The 18,445-nt window shown below is 32.8% G+C and overlaps 1 protein-coding gene across 1 annotated transcript; it reads right to left on the reverse strand.

Moving 5' to 3' along the window:
* Window positions 1-15,483: 15,483 nt before the first annotated feature.
* LOC108465147 (uncharacterized) lies at window positions 15,484-17,909 on the reverse strand. The gene has a single exon (XM_017765472.2). It carries the CDS (start codon window positions 17,612-17,614, stop codon window positions 15,683-15,685), a length of 1,932 nt encoding a protein of 643 aa, XP_017620961.1. The 5' UTR covers window positions 17,615-17,909; the 3' UTR covers window positions 15,484-15,682.
* Between the last annotated feature and the right edge of the window lie 536 nt (window positions 17,910-18,445).

Genomic DNA, 18,445 nt, shown 5'->3' on the forward strand with positions numbered 1-18,445 from the left:
AAAGTGAGTTTCAAAACTCGGTGTGTAACTTTAAATCCGAAAATAATTACAAATTCAATTTCATATTATAACCTAAGTATAAGCATGGCACAATCTAATCCTATGGCATGCCAACTATATCTAACTCTGCCCGAACAGTTAATAGGATAACCAATGTCCAATTACATATCATTACATGTTCAATATCGTAGTTCCATACCATTTCCATCATCGATTCATATTACGAGGCATTTAGCAAGTTCATATCATGCTTGTTTGAACTAAACTCAAAAAAAATTAATTCTCGATATTCAATACCGTCAAATATAATTTGATTCATATGAAAAGTAATAGTCTTACCTCAAAAATCAATATGCTAAAATCATGTATATATATGTGTGTATATATATACTGAACTCGAATCATAAAAGTACAAACCACAGTTTTTGTCACTTGTCTACAACTCTCGTCTTTCCCTTCTCCTGTGACAGCCCGACATCGTCTTTAGCTACGTCTGATAATTCAATTATAAAAACAATATCAATTTACATCCAATTCGTGTTAAAATAAATAGCCAACATAATTTGCATTTCGTTCAAAACTTGATCTCACATTCTTTCATTAAGGACCTTATACATTCCATCTATAACATAATTTCATGATAGTTTTTAATTTATCCCATTTAGTCCCTATTGTTACAAATTTTTTTAACAAGCTTAACTTCGTTTCTAATTTAGTCCTTATCACAATCTAAGCTTATTAACTATTAATTTATTCATACTAAGCTCAAAATCATCAATTTCACTATAATGAAAACTTGCTAAATATTAACTAGTTGAACAAATTGATACAGCTAATTCAATCTCACATGATCAAGAATCTATAAAATTTTCTAAGAATTTACTTGGTTACCTTGTATAATTCTATGGTCAAATGCTAAAGGTTAAGCAAGGTTTTTCCTTTCTTTCTTTCTCAATTTTGGATGGTAAAGGCTTAAAGAAGATGATGATATGTTGTCATCCCTCTTAGTTTAATATTTATACTTAGATTATGCTTTAATTAATCTAATTTAATTAGTTTTAATTAAGGCATTAATATACTAATCTAATTATAAATTAAACTAAGTGGAAAACATCATCATCTTCCACCATTCCATGTTAAACAATGGTTAACTAACAATTTTTGTCCTTTGGATAATTGCTAATAGTTCCTCAAGCCTTTTCTAAATTAAAACTCAATAGCAATTGGACTTTTACAATTTAGTCCGTAAGTTTTAATTAACAATTTTCCCGGTTAATTTACTTAACCGATCTTTAATATATTTTTACATTAACTTTATTAACCTTTATATTTCATCCTTACGAACTTGGTTTACAAAAAAAATGTTTCAAAACCGTATTTTTTGCACCACTTTAACTCGGGTCGTTACAAAACTCCAATTATTTAATTACAATCAATTAAATAATAATTTAAAGAAATTAAATTAACCACCAAGTCATCTCTTAGTTTTAACTAGAAATTGCATTTATTGCAAATAGTAATACATGCAACCTATCTCTTTCGTCATTTTCATTCATTCAACGTATTGGTTCAGATGCAATCCGTAAGGTTGTGTCGACCTAGTTGAGGGACCGATTGGACATATATAATTAGGATTCAAATAATTTGTAATTGAGTTCAGACTCTTCATCTATTAATTACAACATTATTTAGTCATGAAGTCAATCCACTAAAAGTACTGTGACTAAACTCTCCCTTGTTATATACCATTATGAAAGAAACTTACAATTTTGCCGTCCAACAACCTTGTCATAGGTGTGCTACCTTCATATGATATCCTTTCTCTCTTTGGGTTAAATTTGTTCACCTAATATGATTCTATTTATGATTCTATTTTATCTCATGGTAACCATTGTATCTTTCTTAATGAAAAATTCTATTACTAATACATAGTAATAAAATTATTTGTCATAGACAAATGACCCATGTCCACATTTCTTTTTCATCAACCATTCAATCCGAGAAAAAGGATGTCGTTTACTCTTATTGTACAATGAATTCCACTTTTGTAAGTAAAGTTATGTCATAAATAAGTCGTATACCCAACATACTAGCTTTCGACTTTATTACCAATTGAATTTTGGCTTTCAGTATATCAAAGTATACAAGTTACATACACATAGTCAGTTACTTACTCAAGATTGAGATAAGCCACACCCTAAACATCCCAAGTGAATAAATCCATAAATGAATTTAGGATAAATTCAACTTGGGTTTAAGTCCAATGTATTGTTAATCCAGACAATCACACTTATGTCTTTATCTTTTAGGAGTCCTCCACTTCGGTACCCAACATAACTTATCTCTCCAATTTGACTTCATAGAATAGTTCCTTGAATTAAATTTCTCAATTTTGATTCTTCAAACTATGAACCATTTAGATTACTTACTAATATAAGTTGTCTTCTCACATTATGATTCGACTACATGATGCAACTTAATATTAGTTAATCTTTAGGTAATCAGTGAGTCAATATAAACATTGTTTATACATTTTAGTTTTCATGCCAAAACCATAAAGGACAAATACAAAAGATGATAATTTAAACAATGAAATTTTATTAACCACTTTGTTGGAAAATTTACAAGAATTCGTGATAAAATAACTACAATAAGGGCACTAGATCTCAACATATATGTAACACCCCAAACCCGAGACCATCGCCTGTGTCGGACCCGAGGGGTTAACAAGCCAAGTTCACATGTTTTACCCACCAATTTGACATTTCCAGTCAGGCTGGAAAACTGCGTCACTGTCGCCTTAAAAATCATATCTCGAGTTTCAAAACTCGGAAACTGGTTTCGTAAATTTTCCCTGAATTTAGACTCATATATCCATCCATGGATTTATTTCTAGGATTTTTGGTCGGGCCAATTGGTACAGTTTATTAGTTAAAGTTACCCATGTTACAGGGATCGACTGCTCTGACCTTCGCGCAGTATAACTTGAATATCTCTCTGTACAGGGCTTTAATTCTGGTGTCGTTTGTTTCTAATGAAACTAGACTCAAAATGGAATCTGTAAATTTAAGGTATGTCTCCTAATTATTTTTGGATAATTTATAGTGAATTTTTAAAGTTACGACAGGGAACCCAGAAACTATTCTGGCCCTGTCTCACAATAGCTTTAATATCTCTTAACCTATAACTCCTATGACCATTTCGTTTCTTCCATATGAAAATAGACTCATCAAGGTTCATTTACATAGCTTATTCACTATTTAATTCCATTCCTATGAATTTTGGTGATTTTTCACATTCACGCCACTGCAGCTGGCAGCATCTGTTTTTAAGGTAGGTCTTACCTATTTGGTAGTCTCCATGAATCAACTAGTCTTGCCATACATTGGTTCATATATGATCATTTTAACCATGCCAATGGCTGATCATATGACCAACATTCCCATTTCCAAGCCATAGCCACATCATGACACCAAATATATACATACAAACCACAATTAGTCTAAGTTCATGCTTCCCTTTCGAGCCATTTTCGCATGGCCGTACATACTTACATTACAACATATTTAACAAACAAGAGGTAGTCCTATACATGCCATCTCAAGTTCAACCAAAATTTATACCAAAATGGAGGCTTGATAGTGTGGATGACTTGACTTCAACGATCCCAAATCCGATTGCTTGAGCGAAATCAAAAAAAGCGAGAGCCAAAGCAACGGGTAAGCATTTTTATGCTTAGTAAGTCTCAAGGAATATAATCAACTCTAATTACAGCAATACATTCACATAACCAAATGCATCATTTCATCAATACACATTCTTACTTCACACTTCATCATTATATAATTTCACAAAGTATCAATCAATTCAATAACTGAAATTCATTAGTCGATTGAGCGAATGTTGCTCAAACATGTCGACTTTCCAATGCACATATAAACGCACCTCATTCTTTGGGCTTTTTGAGTGTACTCATTGAATTTATTACAGCAGCCAACACTCACCTCCAGCCCAAGATTCTTGAATATAACCGGATATAATCACGTGCACAAATGCCTTGGTCTTAGCCGGATAGACTATCTCGCACGAATGCCTTGGTCTTAGCCGGATGTAGCCACTAGCACAATTGCCTTGGTCTTAACCGGATAAAATTTCCAGCATAATTGTCTTGGATTTAGCCGGATATCATTCAATTTCCCATGAACACATACATCAATTATCATTGGACATACATAATTCATTTTCGTTACTAAGGCTCAAACGCAATTATAGTCACAAGCATATTCGCCCGGGACTTAGCCCGGTAGAATTCAAATACTCATGCATACATAATCAATAATCAATACACATCCATACTTTATTTCACATAATTCAAGTAGGGTCACTTCTTGAGGACTTACCTCGGATGTTGTCGAACGGCTTTTTCGGCTATTCGATCACTTTTTCCTTCCCCTTGTCCAATTGTGGCCCTCTAAGCTCTTGAGCTAATTCAAACAAATTCAATTTATTAAAACCTCATTGTGCTAGCTTTTGGCGAATATGACAAGGAGTTTAAATGGTCATATGGCCACCCTTTAGCTTGAATACACAATGGTCATGCACATTTTATACTACATCAAGCAATTCAATACAATTTATTCGAGCATCAAGGAAATGCTAAGGCCTTCAATAGGCTATCCAAGGCGAATATTCATGTACATGTTGAGTTCAATTTTGCACTTAATACCTCACAAAAACAGCATGCAATTTACTAATTAATGCTTTGCACATTGTGGCCCAAAACTTATAATATAGCATCAAGCACTTATATGTGTGCTAGGCGAATTGTGCTTGCAATTTCACAAGCATTCTTCCACATTTTCTTCTTTAAACCAATATATTCATCACTTAGTTCATAACCAAACATAATGTGCAATCATATATATGCATATATGAGCATGGCGAATTTTCAAGGTGTCCATAGCCATCCAAAACACAAATTTTAACTAACATGCAAGAAGCATGAATCATGCTCAAGAATGCATCATGGCCGAATATGACAATCATGCTCCTTTTCAACTTCAATCATGATAAAACCAAAGAGAAAACTCAAAATCTTACTCAAGAGTAGACAATCCATCATTGCATGCATCATCATCAAGCTTCACACTTAGCATGCAATGGCTTTATCACCATAACAACTTTGGCCAAATACCATTTCCATGGCATAACAAAGATTTAAGCCATGGCTAACATGCACATCAAGTTAGCAACCAAAACATGCATGAAACTCCCAACACAACCTCATACATACCTTAATCTTGATGCAATTTAGCCAAATCTCCTTCTAGATCTCTTCTAAACCAAGCTTGAAGCAAAAATCCTCCCCTTTTCCTTAGTATTTTCGGCCAAGAAGTGAAAATGGATGAACAAAATTTCCCTCTCTTTTCCTCTACTCACGGCAACAAGGGGCATCCAAGCTCATCTTTCTTTTTTTTTTTTTTCATTTTTTTATGCTTATTTTTATTATAATACTTCCTACATAACTCACTAGCCAAACATGTTGGAAACATGTTTTCCCTTGCCCATCATGCCCACCTTGGCCGGCCACTATAGTCAAATTTGGGGGAATTTGACATGTAAGGACAACATTTCCTAGTGTGCATCAATAGGCCACTTCCACATTTGCCTATCTCAATTCTAAATTTTCTCACACAAGTCCTTTCTAGTGAAATTCACCTTTATAACACTAAATCAATCATCATAAAATGTCATACATGAGCACACACATATTATAGGCATCAAAATAAATTTTTAATTATTTTTATGCCTCGGTTTTGTGGTCCCGAAACCACATTCCGACTAGGGTCAATTTTGGGCTGTCACAATATATATACACATATATTAATATTCTCATATATAAGCACATTCACTTTTTAATGTTGATTGAGCAATTCACTGTCACTTTATAAACACTTCACATGTTCACTTTTCATTTAGGTGCATTATATCACCAAATTATCATTCATGCACATATATAATATCAATAACTCTTTTTTCAACAAGCTTTCTAATCATCATTATACTTCACATTGAAGGTTCACTTCTTTACATATAAGATTTAAAACACATTTTTCATCATCATCATCATCATCATTCCTACAATTAACAAAGTTTCTTAACAATGCTCTTAAATCCATTTATTATCACATCATACTTAATGTTCACTTTTTCTATTATTTTACTTCATTGTATGAAATTACTATATTTTTCTCAATCTTAGCACATAATCGCATTTCATTTTGTTAGATTCACATTTTATTTTGTTAGAGCCACATATCACTTTCATAGTTTATTTATACTTTTGTTGATAAATTCAGTTATTAACATCACTATCAAGTTTATTAACCACATCCGCATTTTAAGTCATGGTTTCAAGTCTCAACATATTTAAATATTTCTTTACAACAATTCGTTACATTAATCATTCAACTCAATTCACATATTTATTAATGTATGGTTTGAAAATCTAAGGGTGCTTACCTCTTTGGATGAAAAAAATCAAAACAAAACTTCACTTAGCTTTTCCAACACTTGAATCCACTCAATCATTCACTCAACACTATCTTCTCCACCCATTCAACATAACTCAACATAAAAGTATAAACAAAATATTAATATACATCATCCAACAATTTCTCATACTAATTACCACAAATAACCAAGGTGGAGACGAAAAGAAACATACTTTCTTACATTGATTTGGAGCTTTCTCTCACAATCCAAGCTTTCCCTCACTAAACCACTAAACTTTAGATCTTGAATGAAGATGGTGATGGTGGAAACCAAGAAAAGGAGTATTTTTCAGCAAGGTTTAATGGAAGAAGTTTGGGTTTTAGATGGGGTTTATGTAGAAATAAAAAAAGAATAATGGCCATGGAAGGAGACCCTTTCCCCCCTGTTGTTGTTGTTTCAGAATAAAAGAATGAGAAAAAAATTCTCATTTTTCTCTAATTTTATTCACCATTAAGAAAAATGAAAATTATTTCATACACCGCTTGTGGAGTTTTTTTAAACTCCACAAGCACGTTGAGGGTTTGACAAGTGTATTATAGTGAGTGGTAAAAATTAATTATATAAATAAATGTGACACTTGTCACACAATCAACCCTCTTGTGGAGTTTAAGAGACTTCACTAACAGTGTATCAAATAATTACCCTAAAAATAGATAAAAGTAAAATAAAAAAAGTCAAAGTTACTTTAAATGTGTAGTCTACATACAATTCACATGTTTAAAATTCAATACAATTGCTCAAAATCATTCAAAAAAATTTTAATATCTCAAAATATAATATTTTCAATATAATTTCCATGTGAAATAACCAAAATGTCCTTTTACGAAAAATCCACTTTAGCCCCTTTTTCACTTACTACCTTTCTTCATTCCATTCACGACATTAAATGCCTCAAAATTTTCATGGTTAACACTTGTGATCCATAATTATTGATTATTCACACAATAATTTTCATTTATAATATTTCTCAATAAAATGGAAAATTATTATTTAGTCCCTAAACTTTTATTTGCATTCAATTTAGTCCTAAAAGTGGTCTTCATCATACTAATATATGTTCCAACTCATTCTCATTCCAAACAATCATTACTAACTCATATTGTCTCAATTTGCTCAAATTGCATTTTAGCCCTCCAATTTTTTAAAATTTATAATTTGGTCATTTTTCCACATTTTCACGTTCACAATTTTCTACATTGATTTTCGACTATAATATCAATTTAATTCCTTATAAATTCCCTTTATCTGACTCATTTTTTTTAATTTTCTCGAAAGTCACTGAAGATGATCTTGGAACAATACCAAATGTAACAAAAAAAATAGGGAATTACAAATAGAAAATGTTAAAGTGACTTAGCTAATATGTGACTTAAATGAGTAATTAGTTATAAGTGGGACCATATGTGAATAAATATGATAATAATAAATTAGTAAAATGAGAATTTGATGTTGAGATACCATTTGTATAATAAGAAAAGAAAAAATTAAGTATCCGATTTGTAAGCATCGAAATAAGAGAAAATTGTATAGTTATTGATGAAAATGCACATAATATGAAAAATAGAATGAAATATTGTGTGATTAAGTGAATGTTGTACAAATGAGCAAAAAATGTTAACAAATGGTAATCACCTTAAATAATTGAAATGAATAAATAAAATGAATCATACTTGAGTGTTTTGAGTCTTCATAAAGAACCAATAAGTTAGTGGAATTAAATCTTCATTAGTAAGTGAAATATTTGAATTTATACTCCATATTTATAAAAGACTTAACATTAATATGACATAAGGTTAAGTAGGAAATTTCATACTTACTAAGCTTTTGAGCTTACTGCGTTAGTTGCTTAAACGCAAATGTGAAAGACTTTTCTAAGAAGCTTGAGATTGTATCTTAGGAGGATCGCATCACCATACGAGGCTTAATGAGTGTAAATTAGTGGATTTTGTATTAACTTATAATGGTGTAATGGCATGCACACAAAGTCTTAGGCTAGTTTAAGTGTCCTTTAATTACATTAGCCTACGTTGATATGTTATTTAAAACCATGTTGGTATTTTTAAGTTTTGGTTCTTAAACTGACTTTAAAATGTTTATGTGATGAATTTTTATTTAAATAAGCTTTGATAAGGTTTTAAAATGATTTGAAACTTATCGGTATGTTTTGATGATGTTTAAGGATAATTTGAAGTGTTTTTGAACCAATTTTGATGTTTCTTACACCCTGATTTTGAATTTTGGGGGTTTGGTACTGATACTTGCAAGTTAGTAGTAAAAAAACTACAATAGACATGTCAACTATCTATACTTGTGGGAAAAGTATCGATACTTGTCTCTCAAGTATCGAGACTTAGCTTACTACACCTTCAAGGCTTGTATTTTTTAGCCATTTGAACTACGAGAACCCCAATTTTATGTTTTGGACATGTCTAAATAGCTTAAATTTATTCAAAATTTTAAAATGTGTTTAAAGCTTTATGTTGAAAATTATTTTAATGGATTTTAATAAGTGGTGCAAATGACATTTTTGCTAAAGGGGAAATTATGCAAAAGCTAATGAAGTGTTATTATGACATTATTTATTTGTGTTAGTTGTCGAACCATGTAAGGGGTGTGATTTTCTACAATTCGTTGTGGCAAATTAGAGTCTTTTCGGCACTTAATGAGCTTGTTTTCAAGTATTTATAGCTTGTGCTTAATTTTAGTAAAATAAGCATTTTTACGCATATTTTGGCTATGGAATGACCTAATGGGCCAATACGGACCTAGGGATGGACTAACATGTTTATCTAGTTTGCAGGACATTTTTTTTAAGCTAAGAATGTGAAGGATGTAGAAAACGTCGCGACACCGGCATGTGGTGTCGCAACACCACACTTTGAATCCAAGTAAGTCACCCATGAAGTACAGTATTGCCATATTGGTCCTGTGGTGTCGCGACACTGGAGTGACGGAATGCAAAAATAATTCAAGCATGTTTTCATCTGCACAACACATACTATTCAGCCTTATGGCTTGTAATTGACCTAGTTAAGGAGGACATTTGGCTATAAATATTGATGTTTAGCCTAAGTTTAGGAGGCTTGGCTGAGTGAGCCATTTTAGATTAGATTTTTATGAGTTTATTTTCATTTTTAGTTTTATTTCAATTTAGTCCTTTTATTTAGAAAACAAATTTTTTCATTTGTTCTAACTTGGATTCAAATTGGATCTAAGCTTTCATTTATTAAATGTTTATCAAGTTCTTTCTGGTTTTCAATTGCAATCAGCATTATCTTCACAACTGCCAAAGGAATTTCAACTTTCACACACAAATCAATATCAAAATAGATCAATTTCTCTATTCCCTTTTTCTATTTAAATATTTGCGTTGCATGGTTAATATGAAATTAGAGGAAATTGCATCTAGATCCATAAGCAGCTAATTTCCTTAGGGAGATTAACAATCGGATGTGAGAATAATTAACGAAAGAATTAGGTGTGATTAAACCCTAGGATTGACGATCCTAGGAAGTAATTTAGGTAAACCGAATACCTCATAATTTATCCTGATTTAAATGATGAATTCGAAAGATAAGTTATTTTTGTTGATTAATTAATTAATTAGAGACCGAAAAATAATAACTAATTCGATAAAACCCGAATTTTGAAGTTAATTAGGAACACTGACATGAGCTAATCTTCAGCTTGTTTAATTAAGTTAATTTTGATTGTTATATTGTCTTCCTTAGTTTTATTTAATTTATGCTATTTACATTTTTTTTGTACTATAATTTTTTGTTATTACTGTTTAGCCCTGTTAGTGTAGAAAAGTGAATTTTAGTTTAATTCAACCTCCCTTGAGTACGATCCTCAGAATACTTTCGAGAGTGTTTCGTTGTAACACTTTATTATATTGCAATTTGTCCTATATACTTACAGACATAACTGCTTTATTAATTATCTTTTTGTTGCAGTATTTCCAATCTAAACGTTTGCACATCTAGCAATGGTCAAGGTGTTACAAAAATTTTATAGTTTCCCATCAATGTCTCGAGACACAAGACTATTTGTGTCTCAAGACATAAAAGATCAAGCGCAAAACTTTCTTTAGGGGAGCAAAGTTTCGAAACTTACCCTAAAAGTATTGAGACATTCAGCCATGTCTTAAGACATGCAAGTTCAAAAGCAAAGTTTTTCTTCAAGGATGCAATATCTTGAGATGTCTCTTCAAATTCTCAATACTTGTTCTTGATGTCTAATGACATCCTTTCAAAGTCTCAAGACAAGTTGTTTTCTAACTATTATAATTTTCAACGATGTCTCAAAACATCACTTCAAAGTCTTAAGACTCATTCTTGATGTCTTGAGACATCTCTTCAAAGTCTTGAAACATTTTGTCTTCTAACATTTATATTTTCAATGATGTCTTGAGACATCCCTTATATGTCTTGAGACATAAATTTGCAGATTGCATGAATGTACGAAACTAATGCTCCTAACAGTTAGAAACTCCCTCCAACAATTCTAAACGTCTCCAAAACAATAAGAAATTATAAATATGATCCAATGAGACTCAAATGAAGACAAGAAACAATGATACAAAGTTCGTTGAGCAAAAATCCAATCTTTTCATTTGTTTTACTCATTTTCACTTGTAAACACTTATGATCTTATTTCTCATTCATTCTTTCAAGTGTTAGACTGTATTTGAGAGAGCTAAATCATTGTATATTTACCTTTTTGAGAGGTTTCATTTTTTTTTAATTTTATTTATCAACTTTTGAGGGTTTACTTAAGATTTTGAGCAGAAAACCTTAAAGGGAAGCGGTCTTATCTTAGCTATTCAAAAGATAGTGTATTGTAAAGATTATAGTTTGTCTTTGAAAGGTATAAACTAGTAGATTGGAAAAAATCCTTAGTTATGCTAAGCTAGAGTAGTAGAAGTAGGCAATTACGGTCAAACCATTATAAATCCTTGTGTCTTTGATTTGTGCCTTCATATTCTTTTTTTTTTAGAACACCAAATTTACCCCTGCCTATCTTGGTGTAATTTGAGCTTAACAACTATAAAGCCATATTACATAAAAGAAGGCTTGATGGTGATCTTTTCAATTAGCTGACAATAAAATTAGTAGTTGTTCGGTTATTTCATGGATTTGTGATTTTGATACCAAGTGATAAATAATGTATTATTATCTAGTAAGTCTCGAACGAACTTACAGTTTTAAAAATATTTGTCACAGAAGATATCATATTGAAACTATGGATAAAAACATTGAACTATTATATATTACATCCATTATATCAATAAGAAATATTTACTAGAAAATTATCCACCTTTTTTCCCGCTAGTTTATACTATACAAATATTGGTATGTTTGAATCGAATCACATTATATAAACTAGAAGTTTAGTAGTCCAAATACTTTAATTACTTGGCATAAATCACCAATTAAAACTAGTAAAAATCTACTTCACTTTTAGAATGTATTCAAGGTGATATGCGTAGCCTATTCATCACCATGTGATTGCATAATTTTGATAGATACATCTATAAGATTGGAACATATGTATTTATTATCAACTTGCAATCAAATGATTATGACATTGCTTAATCAATTAAATTAAGAGCACAATTTCCAAATTTTGCAATTAAGGAAAATCATCTTGGTAATGCTAATAAGTTTATATCTTACAATTTACATGGAGATATGTTATTTTAAATATAGCAACACTTGTACGCATTAGGCTATTAAGCTATTATAAATACTCTCTATTATAATTGACTTTTGGTTTAGAGACAAATATTTTAACTTTAGAATTTTTAAATATAAACTATTAATTAGAGATTCATTTATAGATGATTAGGAGAAAATACATTACCATTATCTCGTCTAGATCGTCATACAAAAGAATGTGAAGTAAAAGTTCAAAATATAATTTATTTGCAAAGTGCTGCAAATCTTAAACTTAAAAGAGAGTAATCAAGTCTCATATATACCAACTAAAATGCTTCAAATCAAATTTATGTTCGAGTAAGATAACAAGTTAAACAAAAAAAGTAAGTCAAGGTTAAGTTTGGTAAATCAATTGGCTCCAAAGGTCAAAATCCTCATAAAGAAAAATAGTAATCAAGATGATTGTATAGCAGAGATATAAATTCCTTAAAGAGAAATAAGACATAAGTAATCGTGCTTCAAAAATGAAAATCAAAACAGAAGGATCTTAATAAATTATGTCACTATAAAATATATATATAGAACCAAAATGAAAAGTTGTCAACCACATATTTTACATATAGTGTTACTGTTGAAATAATAAAAAAATGATATTAAACCTAAACTTGTCAATAGAATTAAATTCACTTTCAAAACATAAAATTTTTAGACCAGAAGCACAAACACCTAAATGTGCGGATAGTTTTATTTTTTTTCGTGAAAGCAAAATGAAAAAAGTTGGAAGTCTTCTAAAATATAAAGCATGAATCATAATATAATGATTTTTGCAAAGGCATAGCATGGATTATGAAAAAATTATTCTATACACTATCAATTTCAAAAAAAAAAAAAAAACCATCAATGTAATTAAATGGATGCTGTTACAACCTATAAGGATGATTAAATAGTAAAGTTTATATAAAAATCCATAAAAGATTTAAAATGTAAATAACATTTGGAAATTCTCGAGAAATTTGTTTAATATGCATATGTAGATCCTTAGACGGGTTGAATTAAAGCTTGAATCTGATCACCACATATGAATTCAATATTGTGACCAAATACAACCTTAAGACAGAATACTTGATAAGAAATGGTCCTGCAGTTGGCGTATTAGTAATTAGTGTTTGAATTCCTTAAATTAAGCAGATTTTCTACATTAGTGCTAGGAATTTCCTTGTACTATTAGCCTTAATCAAATTACTAATTTTTAGGGATAGGCTAATTTCTAGAGATTATTTCCTTTTTTATTTTTCCTGCTATTCTTTAAAAGGCTGTATTCAGATTAAAAGTAATAAGAGAGAATCATTCTTCTTCCTAAAACTTGTTCAATTAGCCTAACATCCATGGCTAGTTATCCCAGCTTTGCATGCAAAGGTAATTGTAAACAAGAGAGTGGCATGCAATCCATGTAGAACTATAAAGATTGCTATTCCTAAAGAACGTTATATTTCTCAAACTTCTTTATCTCCCTATACAATGAGATGATACAGCGTATACTTCTCAAGAGCAACAAAGGGAATAACTGAATTCATTCCAGTAAGGTTTATGATCACCTTCTAGTTGCTAATTGCCATCTCCCAAATTCCAAAAATCAAAGGTTGGCAGAATTTAGAAAGGAAGCGTAAGGGAGACATCAGATTAATTCCTACTTCATAGAATAGTTTTGTTAGGTAATCACCAAGTTCAGCTATCTACAGCAGGATTCAAACAACTAGGTTGAAATAACTCACAATATATGCAGGTTTCATTAACATTTTTACTAGCAATAATAGAAACGGCAAGTTTTTATTGTTACAGGCTAGGAAAACCCACACACAAAACATAAAATTATGAATTGAACTACCTTTAAGAGAATATCCAACTCCTCATTATGTTCCTCTTGCCATTCATCCAAAGATCAAACTTCAGGTTATTTACATGGATATGAACTTGTTTCTATATTACAGAATTCAGACCAAGAATCCTCCAAAACCAGAAAGTGTAACATAATGCTGAAGAATGCATTTTCTACAACTCAGAGCCTATCTAGACCAGTCTTAACAAATAGCACTAGCTTACACGCATACATCAAGACAAATAGTTGCACTTGTAAGAACAAGCAGCTATTTGTAATTTCAAATGCCCAGAAAGCTTCAAAATAGCATTTTCAGGATTCAAACTGTAGAATAATGCACACCAACCGAACATATTCATCAAAATTAAGAATAAACAACCAGCCACCTCTTAATAAAATAAAACTTCTGGGCTAAGAGAATAGCAAAAGCTGCACCTTTCTAGATCCAATAAAGTCCCTAAAACGGGGAGCTGCACAGTTAATATCTGTTATATTTTATCAATAATCCAGCCCTACTAATACCATCAACCAAAAAGGAAAACCATACAGTCCAGAAAAATACCTAACAAATATCACTACACAGAAGAACAAGAGAAATCTATATTTGTTCCATTGAAGTTCCTGCGAAACCTCCTTCAACAAATAGTAGTACAACTGGATTCCAAAAATTAGGTTATCATCCATCTGTAATAAAGTTTAAATAAAAGCAGAGCTTACACAAGTCATGACCTGCATCATACCAAATGGGTTTTAAGACGGGACACTCTTAATCTAAAATTCTGATCTAAAGGAGAATGTAACACCACAAACTCGAAAAGAATCATTAAGTATTCACTTCTTTTACTTCTTTCCTTTCAGTTCCCTCTCTAGGTGAACCTTTTATGGTCGTTAAATAGTTAGGGAACTAACCGCAGAATGAAAATACTGCTATCGTGATCAGTCTCATAAGAAAAAGAGAGTAAATAAGGGTAAAAGCTTAGAATTTAGAGTCTCCATAGGAAAAATAGTTTTTCAATCATCTCCCCTTAATCTAGCTGGACTCAACTACATCAGTCAGGTTCATAACACAAAATCATTTGAAAGAATATAAGCTAGGTTGCACATTCTCATTGGCCCACTACAAATAAAAATTTAAACTTACACTAAACCTAACAGTATCATTACTCTAGTTTCAACCGTTACGACCTACTTATGTCTAGCAAAATTTAATCAAAGGCAGAAAGTTTTAACATAAAAAAGAAGGGGCTACAAATAAAAATAAGACATCCATTCCAGAAACAAAACCAGTGTTCTGCAACAATATAGAAACGAGCAGTATGCTTACATGGTTACAGTTCCGCAAGAATATAATGTGCTCCATGAGAGAGTCCAAAGTGCAAATAGATACAACAATTAAATTCACAAGCCGCCAGTAGAAATCAATGGTCAAGTCAACAACAAGAAACAGAAGCTTTGACAGAAGATGTTCTAGATTACAAACAGAATATCCAGTAATTCTACAAAAGTGAGCAAACACATATCTCCTTGAAAAGAGAAAGGAATATTAAAAGAAAACAGAAATTTTGTATGGAAAAAACAATCTCATCAGAATTCAATTGCATGTATAAATGCCACTCTGATACCGATGATTTACCTCATAAAAATCTGTCTTACCCTCGGTAGCAGGCTTCAGACAGACCCCAGATAATGAAGTAGCTCCTTGCACTGAAAATTTTACATAACCAACAACTTCTAGTTCTTCATCAATGTCAGCAGAATCCAAAGGCATCCTTACCCTCAATTTGCCAGGAGTACCCTTCAGTGGAACCTCTGGCACATGCCACTTCAGTTCTCTCTCTGATCTGTTCAACACAGCTTTAGGTGAAACCTTTAACAATGTTGGATCAACGGGCAATTTCAGGACAAAAGTTACATCAGTCAATGGTGCTAATAACTCCGGATTTGAAACATACTGTATCATCACAGAAAGTAATGTCCCACTAAGACGCTTGATCAACCTAACTCTCAGAGGCAATGGTGTCAACCTAGGTAACAAACTGTACTTCAAAATTGGTATAGGCTCCTCAGATGGGGCAGTTCTAACATGAAACATTCCATTTCCTAGGCTACTAATCCGAGAACTCTGTATAACAAACCTCTTAACCGAACTAGTTCCTTCAACACGAAACGAAAACTCAGTATCCTTATCACCACAAACTTTAGGAGGCATCGTTCTCAAGTAAACCACACCCATTAGTCCAACTCTAGCTAGCAATGATTCCCTAAACTCCGCACTGATCTCCTCTGAAATATACATTTCGGGACCTTTCATCTCAGTACTCTTCACCAAAAGATTCTCAAGAGACTTCCCTCCATCAGCACCAGCCGCAGCTGCAGTTGGGGCAGCACTATCCCCAGTTTGCAAAAGTTCAAGCCCACTGAGCCCTTCCTGTTTCTTAACCTTTTTATTTTCCAAAAACTCCGAAGCATCCAAGCCTCCACCCCAAGCATCAGTAAACCCTTCAAAAGCTTCTCCAAGAGTAGCCTGTTCACTGCCAAACTCAATTCCTCCGTACTTCCCCTCAAATCCTTCAACAGTAATGTCCGTAGATTGGGTTGCTTCAGCCGGGGGCAATGTAGTCACCTCTAACCCTGCCAACGCCAATGTTAAATCAGTAGCTGATGGATCCTTCGTCTTCTTAAACCCTCCAACTAAATCTTCTTGCTTATTTATGGCCTCACTGGCAGCAAATGGATCCTTCTCTGCTTCTGATTCCTCTGCTTTAATCATTTTCTCGTCTTGCTCAATTGTACTTTGAGGTACAATCGTTGAAACTTTCTGATCGCCAGCCGCTAGAGTTTCCGGAGGCAATTCGAAACTCGCATTGGAAAAGGCTTCAATGTTGGATTGGTGTTCGGTGGAGTGAAGTTCGACGGCAGGCCACGTTTCAGCTCCACGGATCTTGGCTTCAGTGTCGAGTGCAGAATGGACCATCTTGGCAATCCCGTCGCCGTGCATATAGGAGAGCATGGCAGCGAGACGGATGTTGCTGACTCCACGTAGGACGATGTCGAGTGCCATGTAAACCTCGGCGTATTTTCGGGCGAGCTTTTCAGGGGTGACGTCGACGCCACGGCAGGCCGTTACGATGACACTAACGGCTTGGTTAACGATATTTATGCACTCAAATACGTTGATCGAATTGTCGTGATCGGCAGTAGTGATTCCGAGGACGTAAATGGAGTTTACAAGGCGGTAAACAACGCGATACTTACTTTCAACGCCGACGATTAGTTGGCCACTGGAGGCGGAAAGGGGGTCGTCGCCGATGGATTCAGTGGCAGCACTAGGTTCGGCAGTAGATGAGGAGGAAGAGGAGGAGGTAGCAGCGACGGAGGAAGGGGACTTGTTGGAGAAGGCAAGACGGGTCTGGCGGAAGGCGTGGAGAGCAATTAGAGCACGGGCAGGAGGGAACCATTCTCGGGTTTGGAGAAGGATGTCAGATCCGTTGGCTGGCTGGAGAGAGAGAGCCAAGCACGACATTTTTGTTTTGTTTTCGAATTATGGATGATGTATCGATCTGGTAGGGCAGATCCACCAGGGCTATGAAATTACAGCCTTCAAATGGGATCCACGGATGAGTCTTACTTTGGATCTCTGCGATTAGGTTTTGTTTGCAGTGAAAACAAGGAGAGGGGGACTGACTTCAGGGAGATGTTGAACTTGCCGGTGGTTTGGGTGTGATGGGCCCAAACCTCTCAAGACGTTGTTGGGCTTTCTTCCAATTTACTCTCAGAATACAAGTTCAACCTCTAAAAACATCACTCCTCGTATATTAATTTTTATTTTAAATTATGACATTATTACAATTTGTGCTTAAATTATTAATAAATTGAACAAATATATATTATCACCAAAAAAACTCAACTATATCCAAAAAATTCATGTACTTTTTAATTATTGTGTGGCTGAGAAAACTTTTTAAGTTAGGTTTTCTTTTTCCAATCATATGATAGTTCAAAATACATATGTTTTTTAGGAGATGCTTAAATTTTTAAAGGCCAACTCATGAATAAATCAGTTGAATATGATATATTTTACCAAATTTATCAGTAACTTAATAGCAATTTGTAATGATGTCATAATTTGAATAATATTTTAATGTATAAAGATAAATCTTGAGCAATTTTTAGTAGAAATACTAAAATGAACTTACATAATAGTATAAGGACTCAACATAGACTTTGAGTATTTTATTTTAAGGTAAGCCATACAAATCATAAATCTCTTATCAAATTTTTGAAGCAATATACAATTGTCGAAGCCGTCAAAAATAAAATCTATTTCAAAAGAATAATTAATAAAAACAACAAG

This window comes from Gossypium arboreum, chromosome 8 (assembly GCF_025698485.1).
Source record: "Gossypium arboreum isolate Shixiya-1 chromosome 8, ASM2569848v2, whole genome shotgun sequence".
In the NCBI taxonomy this organism is placed as follows: Eukaryota; Viridiplantae; Streptophyta; class Magnoliopsida; order Malvales; family Malvaceae; genus Gossypium; species Gossypium arboreum.